The 18,254-nt window shown below is 44.9% G+C and overlaps 1 protein-coding gene across 1 annotated transcript in view; it reads right to left on the minus strand.

Annotated features, from left to right (window-relative positions):
• ADAMTS6 (ADAM metallopeptidase with thrombospondin type 1 motif 6) overlaps positions 1-18,254 on the minus strand; it is a 324,386-nt gene that overhangs the window by 26,556 nt on the left and 279,576 nt on the right. The window contains exon 21 of the mRNA XM_077816928.1: positions 16,388-16,517. Within this exon, the coding sequence (XP_077673054.1) occupies positions 16,388-16,517 (130 nt within the window). The remainder of the gene's footprint in view (positions 1-16,387; positions 16,518-18,254) is intronic.

The following is an 18,254-nucleotide window of genomic DNA, read 5'->3' on the forward strand; positions in this document are numbered from 1 at the left end:
ATGAACCTTGGGTGCAACTGAAGTGTAACCTTGACAGGGAAGAATACTGTGTATGGGGGATGTATCAGCAGAGCTGCTATTTCCCCTATTTTTATAGCCGAGGAAATTGCAATCAGAAAGACTGTTTTCATTAATAGGTATGCTAGTAAACAAGTGGCATAGTTTTGAAGGGAGGCCTAGTCACCCCTTTCAACACGAGGTTTAGGTCCCATGAGGGGGTAGAAAGTTGAGGTTGAGGGAAGAGGTTTGTTATTCCCTTAAGGAACCTTGTAGTGGTTGGGTCCGATAATACGGAGTACCCTTCTACAGGCTGGTGAAATGCTGTAATAGCTGTTAGGCAGACCTTGAGAGAGCTCAGGAATAACCCCAATTTTTTAAGGGTCAGGACATATTCCAGAGTATGTGGAAGAGTTGCTGACACGGGAGAGATTTGGTGAGATGTGCTCCAAATCTGAAACCTGGACCATTTCTGAGGTAAGTGAGGCGTGTGGAGGACTGTCTTCTGTGCAATACAACCTCTTGTACTTCATTTGAGCATGAGCTGTCTAGGCGCTTGGACCACCCAGAAGCCGTACTTTGAGGCAGAGGATCCCTGAGATGGGATGTGTGGTACGCCCTCTATCCTGAGAGAGAAGGGAGATCAGTGGGACAATTGCGAACTGCATCAAGTAAGGGTAGCAGGTCTGTCTTGGCCACGTGGGAGCATGTGACGCTGTACCCTAAAGCAACACCCTGGCACCCCCCATATTTACCATGATGATATGATTATGATGTGTTTTGTACAAAGTATGCCTTGTAAGATATCATTTTAAAAGTCTTGATCTGTTGAATATTAATATACTGTTGAATTGTATGTGTTGTCATTTTATGTGAAGTTATGAAGTTATGTGTATGTTACTAAAATATGATGTGAAGCTGGAAACACCCACAACCAACCTTTCAGGTACAACAATGGGGCAGCCAGACACTGATGATGGCCCATTGAGGGGAATACATACTCACAAGGAGTACCCCAGGAACTGTATACAATAGAAACCTCTCAAAGATAGCACATACACAGTGGAGACTGCTTGATGCACGTCATAGAAAAGGATCTTTCCAGAAAGCTGAAAGAAGCTATAAAAGGAGGAAGTGACATCATTGCTTGTCCTCATTCCTCCTACAACTCAACACCTGGAAACATGTATAGAGAACGAAGATTGAACTGGGGAGGTGCTCCCAGGCTGCAAAGGAGAATCCTAGCTTGTATATTAAGGAACTATACCATCAAAGTGAGACACTGCTTGATTTAAATCTGGTCTAGTTTATAGAACTCAGATTGCATTTTTACTTTTATGTCTTAGGTAAACAACTTTGATCTGTATGCTCACTTCTTATAATCACTTAAAATCTATCTTTCTGTTCTTAATAAATCTGTTATACATTTTTTACAGTGTGTTGCTTGAAGTGCAAGGGAAATCTGCTCAGGAACAAGACCTGGTATATGTCCTCTCCACACTGAGGGAGGGGCGGACTGGGTAATAAACTCACAGTGGTTAGGCTTCTGACCAGGCCAGGATAGCCCAACTCTAGGGTACTAGGCTGGGGAACTGGGGGGAGTTGGCTGGAGCCTCTCTATTGTTGGTTCATGAGTGGCTGGCGAAAGCATTTATTTAACTTAGCTGGGTGTGTCCCTGCTTGTGGATAGCTATGTGAGTGCAGGACCTGGAGGGGTTTACAGCTTGTCATAGCATTACAGTGTGAGAAGGAGCCCAGGTTGGTGTGCAAGTAGAATAAATTATATTGAAATTATAATTCATTAAAGAAATGCTACTTGAAGGGTTTGTTGAAATACAGTTGTCAGGAAGAGAAACATTAAGGAGTGTGAGACAATGGGTCCTCAAACTAATTAACTTAGAGCTCCTACTGAGCTAGGAGATTGGTAAACGTTAGTATGCAAATAAGATATGTATGTATATTTGTCAGTTTCTGCTTTCTTTTGTCTCTTATGTTAAATTGGCTTTGGCTTAGCTGTATAAATAAGTTATCTTGGGCCTCAGAGAGGGGCTCACATCTGGGTGCATTAGCAAAGCGCTTTGCTAATAAACAGAGTGGTCTGACAAATTATGTGAGTCCTGAATCTGACTTTGACAATTTGGAGGTTCCACCAAGATGCCAACCGTCTTCACTGGGGCCGTGTGACTCCTGACCGTTCTTAGGACGGCCGTGGCAAGCCGGCACCTGGGCATTTGGCCCAAACGGTCCTCCGCCAGAACAGAAGGTGAAGTGAAGTCTACGCCATCGAACCTGTTGGTTCCCACTCTGTTCTGGTAAGGATCCCGGGATCTGACATCAAGAATCTGGTCAGGTAATTATTTCTGTGTTTTGTCCGGACCGAGGACTGTCTTGTCTCTGCGTCTATCCATCCTCCCTGTGGTGTGTTTGAGTCTGGGCGCCATCTCCGTCTGGGGATCGGCTGACCAAAGGGTTCCAGCTGGCTAGATTGTCGGGCTCAACGGGTAGTGATCAATGGCTCCATGTCTAGTTGGCAGCCGGTGTCAAGTGGAGTGCCCCAGGGGTCGGTCCTGGGGCCGGTTTTGTTCAATATCTTCATAAATGATCTGGAGGATGGTGTGGATTGCACTCTCAGCAAATTTGCGGACGATACTAAACTGGGAGGAGTGGTAGATACGCTGGAGGGGAGGGATAGGATACAGAAGGACCTAGACAAATTGGAGGATTGGGCCAAAAGAAATCTGATGAGGTTCAATAAGGATAAGTGCAGGGTCCTGCACTTAGGACGGAAGAATCCAATGCACCGCTACAGACTAGGGACCGAATGGCTAGGCAGCAGTTCTGCGGAAAAGGACCTAGGGGTGACAGTGGACGAGAAGCTGGATATGAGTCAGCAGTGTGCCCTTGTTGCCAAGAAGGCCAATGGCATTTTGGGATGTATACGTAGGGGCATAGCGAGCAGATCGAGGGACGTGATCGTCCCCCTCTATTCGACATTGGTGAGGCCTCATCTGGAGTACTGTGTCCAGTTTTGGGCCCCACACTACAAGAAGGATGTGGATAAATTGGAGAGAGTCCAGCGAAGGGCAACAAAAATGATTAGGGGTATAGAACACATGACTTATGAGGAGAGGCTGAGGGAGCTGGGATTGTTTAGCCTGCAGAAGAGAAGAATGAGGGGGGATTTGATAGCTGCTTTCAACTACCTGAAAGGGGGTTCCAAAGAGGATGGCTCTAGACTGTTCTCAATGGTAGCAGATGACAGAACGAGGAGTAATGGTCTCAAGTTGCAGTGGGGGAGGTTTAGATTGGATATTAGGAAAAACTTTTTCACTAAGAGGGTGGTGAAACACTGGAATGCGTTGCCTAGGGAGGTGGTGGAATCTCCTTCCTTGGAAGTTTTTAAGGTCAGGCTTGACAAAGCCCTGGCTGGGATGATTTAACTGGGAATTGGTCCTGCTTCGAGCAGGGGGTTGGACTAGATGACCTTCAGGGGTCCCTTCCAACCCTGATATTCTATGATTCTATGATTCCTGTCCCCTCGGTCTGAGTGAGTGAAATCTGCACAATCGCAGCCGCACTGCGCCTTGGGTAAAGCCCTTGGTGTGAAAGCAAGGGTGATTGAAGCAGTAGCCTGTGGGCTCCTTTTGTGTGTTGCACCAGACATCGCTCTGACGAACCCGACTTTCCTTCTTGTGTGATTGGTGTGTAAAGTCCTCCTGCATGGGTAACCAGACGTCTAAGTCGGGACAGTTCCCTAAAGGAACGCCAGCTCATTTTATGTATTTTAGGAAGGGTCCGGACTCCTGTAAATTTCTGGAAAAATGGTCTAGGCTAACTCAAGAGAATCCCAAAATTCAGTGGCCATTGTTAGGATCTTGGGACAAAGACCAAGTAGACGTCTTAAAAGACAAACTCGGCCAACCTAAAACTAAATTGGCAAAAGGAGAGGTTGATTGTTTCATGTAGTGGTGGGAAGAGGCAAATTATAGGTGGACAGAATCAAAACTTGCCTCTCTCAAGGATTCAAATGATAAGTTAAAAGCTTTATTAGAAGCCTCCTCTCCCACTGCCAGACCGAGCGCTCCCCTTTATCCCGTTCTCCGAGAAGATCAGGATCGATCCCATCCCCCTTCATACTCCCATCTCATTGTGGGAAAGGACGAGGAAAACCCCTTGTTAAATTCTGGGGATGACGATGAGGAAGATGCATTAATTGGCCTGGCATCCTTGCATTGGATCAATAGGCAGTCGCAACAACTCCCAGGGGTCTCCAGTTCAGACCAATCCGGATCGTCCAGTACCGCCCAGGCCCATTCCTCTGGTACCACTCAGACCCGTAAAGAAAAAAACTCTGTTCCTCCGAAACCCTCCAGTCTGCCTGACTCCTCTGTTTTTCCCCATACATACGAAGATAGCCTGGACGCTGATTGGGCCCAACGCTTACGCTCTGGCTCTAAACCTATCCAGGCTCCCCTCGGAATCCTGCATACTGGGGGCCAACAAGAGGGTCCCACTTGGAACTATAAACCCTGGACTCGTACAGAGCTCCTTTCAATTGTAAAAGGCTTTCCAAAGCCCCTGGAAAATCCTACCACATTTGCGGAGGAGTTTTTGTTAGTGTGCAACACCTATGAACCCTCTGAGGCAGACCTCCTGCAGCTGTGCAAGCTACTTGTAAACCCTAGCGAGCATGAAAAATCGCTCACAGCAGCCAATTGGCCCATCAGTGAGCGCCATTCAACTTTACCAGACACCGGTCCTGATGCTGAATACCGAAAAAAGTGTAAAGACCGAGCTAAAAACCTACATGAGGCCATCCCCCGAGTATGGACTCCAAAAACAAACTGGACAGCCATACATTGCTGTAAACAGCAACAGGGAGAAAGTCCGGGTGACTATCGCACCTGACTGACTGATGCTTTTCTGCAACGTTCTGGTATACAGCAACCGGGTGAAAATGGGAAGGGCGCCCTGGCTCATGCGTTTGTTAATGGCCTCCTAACTGCTATTGGCAGTATGCTAAAGCAAATAAGTGTTGGGTGGGAAACTGAAACCATGGATAAATTACAATCAGTGGCAGAACACTGCCGTCACACTCTAAAGGGAAAGGAGGAACAATCTTCCCAAAAGTTAATGGCCCTGCAAATACAGCATTATTCAGGGCAAGGTAAACAGTACCGGGGAGGGGGAGGTGGTCACGGGAGGGGCCGTGGAACTGGATTTTCGGGTTTTGGGGATGTTTGTAATTACTGTAAACAACCCGGACATTGGAAAAATGAGTGTCCGCGCCGGCCTAATAGCTCTGAAAACAACCAGCTAGACCCCCTGTCGGCACAGCCCGACAGTCCCCAGACTTACTTTGTCCCACAGCAATGACAGAACACCAGGGAACCTCAGGAAATTTTAGCTCCTTTACTACCTCTCACTCCCATGGGTGAATGTGTTTTGACTATTAATTATCTTTCTCTCCCTTTCCTTGTTGATACGGGAGCTTCGCTCTCTGCAGTTCGTACTGCTGACCTGCCTGAGGTTCCCCGCTCCGAAAAAACCATATCCACTGTGGGCATTACGGGAGTCCCAACCCCTTATCCCCTTTCAAAACCTCTACCAGTCCAGGTTGTGTGATTGGTGTGTAAATGCATGGTCCTTTCTGCGGACCATGCATTCCTGCTCTCAGATTCCACTCTGGTGAACCTTTTGGGTCGGGACCTGTTATGTAAACTTGGCTGTACCATCTACTGTTCCCCGGATGGTGTCTACTTACAAATCCCCCAGTCCTCTCTGAGCGATTCTGTAGCCTCCCTGCTGTCTGAAACTCCCCTTTCCACTCCGGTCCCCTGCTGCCCATTGGTCCCATCCCTTGAACACCTAGTTTCACAGGTCCCATCCTCTCTGTGGCCAACCCACCTGTCTGAAGTGGGCCATTTACATACTGACCCTGTCTGCATTATTGTTGATTCCTCCAAACCTCTGCCTCGCCTGTCTCAATACCCTTTAAACCCCGAAGCAGAGGCTGGAATTGCTCCAGTCATGACCGCCCTGCAGAAACAAGGCATTATTATCCCTTGCTCCAGCCCCTGTAACACCCCTATCCTCCCAGTTAGAAAAGCTGATGGTAAATCATGGCGGTTTGTTCAGGCTCTTTGGGCCATTAACCGCATTGTCATACCTGCCTTTCCCGTTGTCCCTAACCCAGAGACGATTGGGCTTCTATCCCACCTGATGCAACTCATTTTACTGTTGTTGATTTGTGCTCTGCTTTCTTTTCTGTCCCGGTTCACCCTGACTCCCAGTTCCTGTTTGCCTTTTCTTACAAGGGGCAACAGTACACATGGACCACACTGCCCCAGGGGTATACTGAAAGCCCGTCATATTTTTCCCAAGCATTAGCCCGAGACCTTGCTGACCTTGTTTTCCCGTCCAGGTCCACACTAGTCCAATATGTAGATGATCTACTCAGCTGTTCCCCTTCATTGTCTGCCTCTGAAACTGACTCTTTAGTGCTCCTTACTGCCCTAGCAAATAAGGGTCACAAAGCTTCTCGCTCTAAACTACAACTCTGTCAAGCTTCTGTCACATACCTTGGCTTTCTCCTCTCCCAGGGTTCCCATGCACTTTCTCCCACCCGCATCCAAGCTATCCTTAGCTTTCCCCAACCCCGCTCCCCACGCCAGGTCCGGAAGTTTTTAGGCATGGCTGGATTTTGCAGACAGTGGATTCCCCAATATGCCTCCCTTGCAAAACCTCTCCAGGAACTCACTTGATTCTCTGTGCCTGACCCCATGCCGTGGCCCCCTGAGGCCAATTCTGCCTTTGTTTCCCTCAAACAGGGTTTGGCTTCTGCTCCTGCCTTAGGGCTGCCTGACTATTCTAAGCCTTTTACCCTTTTCTGCCATGAACAATCTGGGTATGCACTTGGAGTTCTCACTCAGATGCACGGAGAAAAGAACCGCCCAGTGGCTTATTTCTCTGCCACTTCAGATCCTGTTGCCCAAGGCTTACCCCCCTGCCTGCATGCTGTGGCTGCTTCAGCGTGCCTAGTCGAAATGTCTGATTCCCTTGTTCTCCGCTCTCCTCTTACCCTCCTGGTCCCTCACTCTGTAGAAACTCTCCTGCTACAACATAACACAGGCCACCTCTCCTCTGCCCACCTTACCAGGTACGAACTTTTACTACTATCAGCTTCATATATCACCATAAAGCGTTGTTCTCAGTTAAACCCTGCCACTCTCCTTCCTTTGTCTCATGATGGTGATCCCCACGACTGCCTTGCAACTGTGTCTGCTGTCACCATCCCGCGCTCTGACCTTTCTGATGTCCCTCTCCCTAACTCTGACCTTGTTTTATTTACTGATGGTTCCTGTTTCCAAGACGACCAAGGTCGTCTCCTTGCAGGATACGCTGTAGTTTCACTCTCTGAAACCCTGGAAGCTGCGCCTCTACCTTCTGTAACCTCAGAACAAGTTGCTGAATTAGTTGCCCTCACCCGTGCCTGCTTTTTGGCAGAAGGATGCTCTGCCACCATTTACACTGACTCCCGCTATGCTTTTGGGGTTGTACATGACTTTGATACCCTCTGGCAAACTTGGGGTTTCCTTACCTCTGCCGGTACCCCTATTAAAAATGGGTCCTACATCGCTGCCCTTCTGTATGCAGTTTTACTTCCGTCTGCCCTAGCGATTGTTAAGTGCCCTGGCCACTCAGTGGTGGATACTGATGTTGCTAAGGGTAACGCATTTGTCTGATGCCTCTGCTAAACATGCTGCTGCCATAGAACCTTCCCCAGATGCATTTCTCGGTTCCCTTTCTGTTTCTATACCACCGCCGTCCCTCACTGACCTCACCCTGCTCCAAGACTCTGCCCCAGAAACCAAGAAAGAATCCTGGGTTGCCCAAGGTTGCTCTCTACATCCCGATTCTCTTTGGCGCTCGCCTACTGGCACCTTGGTAGCCCCCTTTTCACTCTACTCGTCTCTGGCTGCCCTGCTACACGGTATTTCGCATGTCGGAAAGGAGGGGATGGTCTCTGCTGTAACTAAGTCAGGATGGTGGGCCCCCCATTTTAGCTCTTTTGCAGCCCGCCACTGTGTAGTCTGTACCATTTGCCAAAGCCATAATATTGGTAAACCTGTAAAAGTGGCCCAGGGGTTCTGGGGCATGCCTCAAGCACCATTCTTGCATTGGCAACTTGATTTTGTACAAATGCCTAAGTGTCAACAATATGAATTTATATTGGTTATGGTACATTTATTCTCTGGTTGGATTGAAGCCTTTCCTTGTCGCAAGGCTGACTCACCGTCTGTTGCCAAATGTTTGTTAAATCATATTATGCCTGCCAAGGGAATTCCTGCTACTCTGTCCAGTGATCGGGGTACACATTTTACTGGACAACTTGTTCAACACCTGGACCGTATATTGCGTATCAAACACCTGTTGCACTGTCCCTACCACCCACAGAGTGCAGGTGCAGTTGAAAGACGAAATGGTGTACTTAAGAATAAGCTTGCTAAAATTTGTAACTCTACAGGATTAAGCTGGCCAGTAGCCTTACCATTAGCCCTTATGGACATGAGATCCACTCCATCCCAAAGGCATAAATTAAGTCCCTTTGAAATTGTTATGGGACGCCCTATGCGAGGTATGACTACTATTACTCCTGTTCCAGATTTGAACTTGACTCACAGTGCGCTCCTTCAGTATTGCAAGGGACTAATGCAAGCTGTAAGTCACTTCCATTCACAGGTTCGAGCAGCCTGGCCCACAGAACCCACCTCCGACGCTTGCCACAATCTCAAGCCAGGTGATTGGGTCTACGTACAGCGCCATCATCGAAAGCACGCCTTGGAGCCCCGGTGGAAGGGTCCTCATCAGGTACTGCTTACTACACAGACGGCTGTTAAACTATCTGGCATCGCAGCGTGGATACATGCTTCACAGTCTAAGAAGGCACCATCCCCAGAGAACCAATCGTCACCTCAGGACAACACAGAGTCAATTTTGACTCCAGAAGAAGACGTAGAGGAACAGTCTGCAATACCTTACAATCTATGCTCTCGTAAGGGTTGCCAGAAGCAGATGACGAACAAAACAAAATAAACAAACAAACAAAAAAGCAGTAGCGAGCCTAGCGCCTACTGCCTGGTGAGCGTAAAACCTTGACTGTGGTTCCCTCAGTTGAGGTTGTCAGAACCAGAAGAGCCTTGCCTCCAACATGCACCTCTGCCTGTTCCTCGGCTGCTGGTATCTTACGGTCTGGGGAGACCACAATGACAATTCTTTTATCCAGCAGCAGGTGTGGATAGCTCAGACCCTTAATATTTCTAATTGCTGGGTCTGCAGCCACATCCCAGCCCACTCTCAAACTGGTGTTCCTGTCCTGGCTATCCCACTCAAGTCCCCAGACCTCACTGGAGAGCCTCATCTGTTTAACAAAGTATGGAACAGCAATGACACTTGGGAAGTGGTGGGAATAAATGCATCTAAATGGATAAGTGTAGTGGAGGGAAAAGGTCATTGGTGTTGGGTGTATAATGGGACAGGGCTGGATCTGGGGAAAAGCCGCTGCCTTCAGCATATTGTGGCCAATGCTGTATGGGATTATTCAAACAAAACTAAAAAGTGGCGGGCCGGGTATGGAGATATGAATTTTTTCTCAACCTGGGATCAAACAGAGAAATCAATCTCATGTTCCCCCTACAGTAAAATTAGTGAAAACAATACAATCTTTCAATGTCATGCAAATAACACCACTCCTCGTAATGAGAATTACCCTGTACCCTTTGGGGGATACTACTCCTCCTTTGCAAACACCTATATGACAAATGGGTGCAACCGACCCTTCCTGGCCTTAATAGGCCATCACTGGGTGTGTGGGACCAGAGCTTATACCACACTACCAGCTAATTGGTCAGGAATCTGTTATCCTGCCCGACTCTTCCCACAATTCTGAGTGCTAGGAACCTTCCCTTGAGAACGCCTCCGCAATTTCAGGTGAAAAAGGAGGGAATTAACAGATGCCCAATGGTATGTAAATAACATAAGCCCCTTAACCTGGGAAGAGGCCATTGGCGGTTCCTTAATACCATTAGGGGGAGTAATACACCATGCAAAAAGGCTCCTAAGGTTACAAGCAGTAGTTGAAATAATGGCAAATGAAACCGGAGAAAGTTTAAGAGCCCTGGCCAAAGAAACAGGGGCAATCCGACAGATGGCCCTCCAAAACTGTCAGGCATTGGACATAGTGCCGGCGGCAAAAGGAGGGACTTGTGCTCTCATTGGAAAAGACTGCTGTGTGTATATACCAGATAACACCAATCAGGTAATAGATCATGCTAGCCACTTAGAACAAATCGCATATCTTCCCCACGAAGAGCCAAGTTCTTTATGGAAGTGGCTAAGGAACCTTTTCAATTTCTCTGGCATAGGAAACTGGTTGTTTCAGGGAGCCCTAACTCTCCTGTTTGGAATCCTAATAATTTTTGTACATTTTCAGTTACTTCCCTGTTGTATCCAAAATTGTGTCAGGCATGCTACACACATAGCTGCCCCAAACCAGAGTGCTAATTTGATGATTTTAAATATCACTGATGAACAAAGAGATAAAGAACGCTTGATATGTGGAACCCAGTCATTGTTGGTCATTGCGTAGCTTGACCAAAAGGAGGGACTGTGAAAGTAGAATGAATTATATTGAAATTATAATTCATTAAAGAAATGCTACTTGAAGGGTTTGTTGAAATACAGTTGTCAGGAAGAGAAACATTAAGGAGTGTGAGACAATGGGTCCTCAAACTAATTAACTTAGAGCTCCTACTGAGCTAGGAGATTGGTAAACGTTAGTATGCAAATAAGATATGTATGTATATTTGTCAGTTTCTGCTTTCTTTTGTCTCTTATGTTAAATTGGCTTTGGCTTAGCTGTATAAATAAGTTATCTTGGGCCTCAGAGAGGGGCTCACATCTGGGTGCATTAGCAAAGCGCTTTGCTAATAAACAGAGTGGTCTGACAAATTATGTGAGTCCTTAATCTGACTTTGACATTGGTAAGACAGAGGTCTCGGCATTACCCAAGTTCCAGGTTGCACCCGGGGGAATCTGTCACAAAGCAATCAGAATTATATGAGCTCCGTCCTTCTTTATCTTCAGCAGGACCTTCATCAGAAGAGGAAATGGAGGGAAGGTGTAAGAAGTCTTTGTCTCATGGGAGGAGGAAAGCATTGCCCAGAGAGTGCTGTCCGATCCCCACCCTGGAACAGTATCATGGGCACTTCTTGTTCTTGTACGTGGTGAATAGGTCTGTGGCCAGCGTTCCCCACCATGAGAATAAGTTGTGAAGTACTGACAGGTGTATCTCCAATTCATGGTTGTGCAGGATTGTCCACTATCGCGTTTTGCATGCCCAGGAGATAAGCTGTGGACAGGGTGATGTTGTGAGAGATACATCAGTTCCACAGTTTCATTGTCTCCGTGCAAAGAGAGGGCGATCTGGCTCCTCCCTGATAGTTGACATAATACATGTACGCTATGTTGTCAGTTAGGATCTTTATATGCGATCCTGTTATCAGTGGGAGGAAATGAGTGCATAGAGGAAATGGGTTCCTGACCACTCTCAACTCAAGGAGATTGATATCTCCGCAGGTGACCATTTGCCTTGCACTGTGAGGCAGTTTAAATGTATGCCCCATCCTATGAGGGATATCAGTTTGGTGGACGGTTTTCTGTTTTGATGTAAGATGTTTTGAACCTCAGCTCAGCAGCTTCTTTCTGTAGAAGTCATTCTGCCAGCTTCCAAGCAGTCAGGTGCAACAATGCTGGATCTGAGTGCAGGATTTGCTTGTTTGTCTGAGACACCAGGACTAGCAAAACTGGTAAGGTGATCAGTGGATGAGTTGATAGATTCACCACGATCAAACACCAGTACAGCCTGGCCTATGCAAAGGCTATCATGATGATGTGACCTGCATTTTGTCTCAGCTTCATCAAAACCCTGGGTATCATGAGTATCGGTGGGAAGGCACATATTAGTCCATAGAATGAGCATCTGTCAGGGAGCAAAGACTTAAGCTCCTTCTGGCACAAAATGTACTCGTTGTGGCATGTCACAAACAGGTCCACTTTGGAATCTTCTACCTGTGAAGATGCTGTGGAGGACAGAGCCCCTGATACACCACTTGTGGTTTTCTGAGAAGTACCTGCTAAGTTGGCTGCTGGGATATTCTGTTGACTGAGTGGGAGGTACCGGGGTGATGTGCAAAAGATGCATGGCTTCTTAATGGTGTGAGAAGGATCTTGCTCTCCCTTGTCTGTTGGTATACTGCATCACCATGGTGTTGTCCATCAACATCTGGATTATTAAGCCTCAAAGAAGGGGCAGGAAAGCCTTGAACTCCAGTCATATAGTTCTTAGTTACAGGATATTTATGTGAGGGATGGCTTCCTGAGGGGACCATATCCTTTGGACTTTCAGTTGGTTGAGATATGCTCCCATCCCAGAGAAGAGGCATCTGTTAGTAAAGTCTTGGCAGTCAGAAGCATGCAAAAAGAAACTCTGCTGCACACTTGAAATGGTTCTGTCCACCAATTTAATGATAGGAGTTCTAGAGGGATCCATGCTGTGCCTGTTGGGTAGATATACTGATCTCAGTCATCCTTGCAGAGGACAAAGATATAGTATACTGTGTGACATAAGTGCATGCTGCCATATGCCCATGAATTTAGGTATGTCATCACTGTTGTTCTGGGGTTTGCTTGGAGCTGCATGTCATTGTCTGAAATCTCCATTGAGGAACATATGATCTCATTGTTTTGGAATCTAATACTTCCCTGATGAACTCTATATTTTGAGTTGAGATCAGTATAGAACTGTGTAAATAGAGTCTCTCACTTGTTGTGGAAATTTTTCCCTTTATTGACCAGTTGTCCAGAAAGGGGCTTCCTTGTCTCCTAAGAAGAGTTGCTACCACAGCCAGGACCTTCATGAAGACCCATAGAGCTATGGAGATGCCGAGGCCGAAGGGTAGAACTATGTGCTGTGGTGAGATGTGGCCACCAGAAATCTCATGTACTTTCTGTGCTCTGGATATATCAAAATATGAAAATATGCATCTTGCAGATCAAAACCCACAAACCAGTTCATAGAATCCAATAGAAGAGTTATAGTGGGCTAGGGTAACCATGCAGAAATTGAAATGACAGCTAAATGTGTTGAGATGTCAAAGATGGATGACAGGCCTCCCCGTGGCCCCGCCTTATTCTTTGGGATAAAGGAGTAGTGGCAATAAAAGCCCTTGCCCCTGAACTGTAAGGGCATTTTCTCTCCACTGCTCCCATTTGTAGAAGGGAAACTAGCTTCTCCTTCAACAGTCTCATGTAAGAAGGGTCCCTGAAGAGGGAAATGGAGGGTGGAGAGGTTTGAGCAGCTTGAAATGGAAAGGAATACCCCTTGCTTACTATCTCAAAGACCTACCAGTCTGAGGTTGTCCCAGACGAGGCTTCTTGGAAGAAAGAAAGCCATCTGCCAAATGGAGGGATGAAAGATAAAGGATGTGATCATGGTCCAGTCAGTGTCTCGACATTGGCATCAAATCTGTTGCCTGTCTGATACTCTGGATTGTGGGGCAGTCAAGGAGGAGGTAGAGAGTCATCTGTGATTAAATCTCTGCTTCTTCCTCAGAGGCTTTGAAGACCTTTGCTGAAGATAGTATTCCGTCAGAGGTCTGTCTATAAAAAGGCCGCTCCCTCTGCTCTCTCCTCTATGGGGTTGAAAAATATAGCCGCAAACAGAATATTTAAGGATATGCAGCACCTCACTTGTGCCACTACTGAATAATTTGCTGCCCTCAAAAAGGAGGTTCTCTCTGGTGACATGGACCTCTCTAGGGATCGTGATACCTGGTGCATGAAGATCTCCTCATTGCAAGAGTAGTGGCTGTAATCCTTGCTGCTGTATCAGACATTTCCAGCACTACCCGATGTGAAGATCTGGCAGTAAGTTGGCCCTCAGACATAAGGGACTTAATCTCCTCTTGATGTTATTTTGGTAGTTTGTCTACCAAATTGGAGAGCTGATCCCAACTAAGGATGTCATACTTCGAGAGAAGCGTGTGACAGTTAGCTACTATCAGCTGAAATCTCACTGAAAACTAGCCCTTCCAATCAATAAGGTCTAACTTGAGGTCCTTCTCACAAGGGGTGGTCTTTGAACAACCCGGTTCCTTTGATATCTCCTAGACTGCTTGCATGACCAGGGAGCCAGGTGTTGATAACAATATTCAAATCCGTTGGCTGGTACTTAGTGTTAGAGAGCTTATTCCTTCACTCTCCCACTTCCCTGGTCCTTCTCGCATGAACAGAGAGCAACAATACCCGAAGTCCGAAGGTGCAAACAATTCGATGTTTATTGGGGTGAACTTCCAGCAAGCTTAAATACAAGTTCCTTTTTCCTTATTTTTGAATCCCAACTTACTTCCTGTTTGCCCGTAATTTATATAGTAATATTCTTAGCTATACCTTAACCAATCATTCTACTGAAATTTAACTAACCAATCCTAACATATTGTAACATGATTAGCTAAACAATTATATCCCACCACCTTAATTAGTTTACACCCAGCAAAATTAATTATACAGCAGACAGAAACAATCAGAGAACCAGACAGAGATTATAGACAAACAATAGCAAAGTGGGAACTACAATGACAAAACAATACAGAAGTGAGGATTTCACATCCCAGCTATTGATAAGTGAGTTCTTGCCAGACAGGATGCTATCAAACTAAAGTTTCCTTTTACATTTTCTAGGCACTTCCCTTTCTCTGGAGGTGATAGGAATACAATCCTGTCCTGATAGTGCCTAACAGCCCAATAGCACCTTATTTCAATGTGACTAGTTTGGAATGTGAGGATGTGACTGTTCACTTCCTAGCTTATGGCTGCCTCTGCTGCTTAGCCAAAGGCCTGAGCCTAAGAACAGGGCCTCAAACTGTCACAGTAAGAGAAGGCCCTTACACCAACAGACAGTGATTTTGATTCTTTTTTTTATACCTCTAGAACTAGCCAAGTGATAAGAATACCCCTAAATTCTTAAAGTACAGGCCTTTGCAGACAGCCCTGAATATCTATATCCTAACACTTAGTACTTCTTGCTGGTCATTTTGGAGGTAGTCAGAGGCAGGTATATGCCAAATTGACTTGGCAGATTTGAGCAGGGCCTTGTTAATAAGAATTGCCAGTCTCCCATGGTTGGCAGAATTATTATGAAGAGACAAAATGTTGTATCTCTCTCACTGGTTTCAGTAAAAGTTTTAATTATCTCAATAATTATAAAAAGGAATTATTGCACATGTACTATAACTATTTTTCAAAGTGAAATATTTCACCTGTTTCTTACAGCTTTAAAGTAAATTGATCCCTTTTGAAGTCTAGTTCCTTGCCATACAAATTGTGGTTTTAATTTTATTTGTAATGTAACACAGAGCTATCTTCAAAAACTAAAAGCAAGTAGACATAACCAATTAGGAACCTAATCCTACAAGGTACTCATCACCTCCTGTTAGATGCCAAGCAGTCCAAATCTTGTTAATGTCATTCCATACGTTGGTCAGTAAAGGTCACTTGATAAAAAAGTTACCAATAGATTGGGTGACCACGTGTCCCGATTTTATAGGGATTGTCCCGATATTTGGGACTTTGTCTTATATAGGCGCCTATTATCGCCTACCCACTGCCCCAATTTTTCTCACTTGCTATCTGGTCACCCTACCAGTAGATAGCAGGGCCAACCTAAAAGTTTATGTATAGATTGCATCATATTTGAAAATCTTATCACAAATTTTAACTTGATACAATTTGAAAATACAGCAAGCTCTTAGCTCATAATGTAAATATCTACTGAACCTTTTAACTGGAAAGAATTATTATAAAGGCATTGACTGTTAATTCTCCCTCTCACCTTAAAATTCCTCTGTGCCAATGTTGGCGCCTTAAGGATGTCCCTCATTTCTATTCTCAGCATCCCTCCCCATACTCGACATTCAACCTTCAAGAAACTGATTCAATACCATCTTTCTGTCCAACAGAGACTGGACTTCACAGATTTTTTCTATATGCTTATTAATGCTGCTCATTAATCAAACAAGGGCCCCATCTAGGTCAGAGTGTAGTGCCTCCACCATTCACCCAGCTTCTTCTGGCCTGAAAAGCAAGAAGCCAGCACCAGAAATTGAACCCAGGTCTCCTGCATGATAATATGGGATCCTAAGACAAGACCAGGAAATTGTATTTTATACCACGTTTCACCAAAAGTAAATATTTCACAGATTTTTCTATATAAAAAAAAAAAAGATTGCCTTGACAGTTAATTGATAAATTACCATTTGTCCATAGTACTTACTCGGGCGGGCAAGGCTCAGTGTTGCAGGCTCTTTGGTTTTCTGGTGGTTTACTGTCTGGATCACAGTAGTTGTTCTGTACAATGGAGTTATCATCCAGCCTTTTACACACCACCTCTTGTTTCTGTATTCCTTGAAAATAAGTTGGACCCCATTACTTAACAGTAAATGCATCTTTCTGCTGAATAAAAGTATCTTTCACCTATTTGTAATCAATGTTCCTAAAGCTAAAAAAGTGAAAGGACCCATTGACTGAATGTTCCTGCAGAAAGCTTTCAATTTACTGTAATTTTAGGCAACCGCACTGTAAAGAGAATTTTAAATTACTGTTGTTTTCTAAGAAAAGAGCATATATATTTGTAGATTTAGTAACAAATATTTTATTTACATATGGCACAAAATCTATTTCCCATCTATTCCCTCTCCAGCAAAAAAACCCCCCAGTTTCCAAACAAAATAACATTAGACAGAATATGGTCACATTTCAGTGCAAAATTATTGTTTTTATGCTTTTGTTTTAAATAAAAGAGCAATAGTGTGAGATTCAGGGTCTCATTTTTGCACATTACATCACATAAGCATTATGTTCATTTAAATTATAAACCATTATTAATTCTCATTGACAAGCTTGTCTTTTTCAGTGTTCACTGTGTCTGGCACTTCCTGCTCCTCTTTAATTATGTTAACCAGCAACATGTCGCACAGAACTGATTGTCACTCACTAAAACATAATGATAGGTTGTTGCTCAATGGCAACATTTTAAGAGAATAGGAATCTGTCACTTAAACACCGGAATTCCATGTGATTTAAATTAAGACGTTGGGACTGAAGAATCACTTACACATAATAATCCTGTAGTTTAGAGTATTGGTATAAATCTAGTATACTTATCATTGGAATTTGCATGCAATATGCACCCCTCTTCCTTTTTTCAGATCAATCTTGGTCTGTTTACTTGAGCAAAAAGAAGGCCTGATTGCAACGCATACTCATAAGTAATTCTTTTTCACAAGTTAATTTCTCATTGAAATATAGGGGATATGTTTGTGTGCATGAGTAAGGGTTGCAGGACTGGGAGGAGTTTCATGCAAAAACCTTATGGAAAAAAAGCAGAGATAATGGTTTTGGGGTTTACTTGTTCTGCATTGTGACATGTCTAAAAACAAATACGAATTAACACAACCTGGCTTAAACATATCAGCCAAATTTTATTTCAATGAGAAAATCTCAGTCACTATACTTTTACATGCTCCTTTCCTTTTGAAGACTTGGGTTTTGTATGAGATAGATTTTAACAGCGGTAAAATGAAGGACCTAGATGCGCCATATATCACTGGTTCTCAACTAGATGTCTGAGAACCCTTGGGGAGCCAGGAGCAGGTTTCAGGGGAGCCACCAACATAAACCAGAGACTAGGGCCAGCATTAGACTCACTGGGACCCAGGGCAGAAAGCCGAATCATGAGCCACCCTGCCCAGGGCTGAAGACATAGCCTGAGTAACTTAGCTTTGTGGGGCCCCCTGTGGTATGAGGTCCTAGGCAACTGCTCAGATTGCTACCTCCTAATGCTGGCCCTGGCTTTTAATCTACTGAAAATCAGTTGTGGTGCAGGTGGGCTATGGAATTTTTATAGCATACTGGGGGGGGGAGGGGAGAGGGGGGGCTCAGAAAAAAATAGATTGAGAACCGCTAGCTTATATAAAACTTTAGGAATTAGCCAGTCTGCACAGAGGTATATGGTGGTGTTTCAACAAGAACTTTAATTTAGTTACATTTTTTAAAACTAAGAATATCCAGGAATGCTAAATTCTCTTGCAGGAGAAAAAAAATCATAGTAACAATATCCTCTTAAACAACAGCTTCAGTTC

Source organism: Eretmochelys imbricata, chromosome 5 (genome assembly GCF_965152235.1).
Source record: "Eretmochelys imbricata isolate rEreImb1 chromosome 5, rEreImb1.hap1, whole genome shotgun sequence".
NCBI classification, from domain to species: domain Eukaryota; kingdom Metazoa; phylum Chordata; order Testudines; family Cheloniidae; genus Eretmochelys; species Eretmochelys imbricata.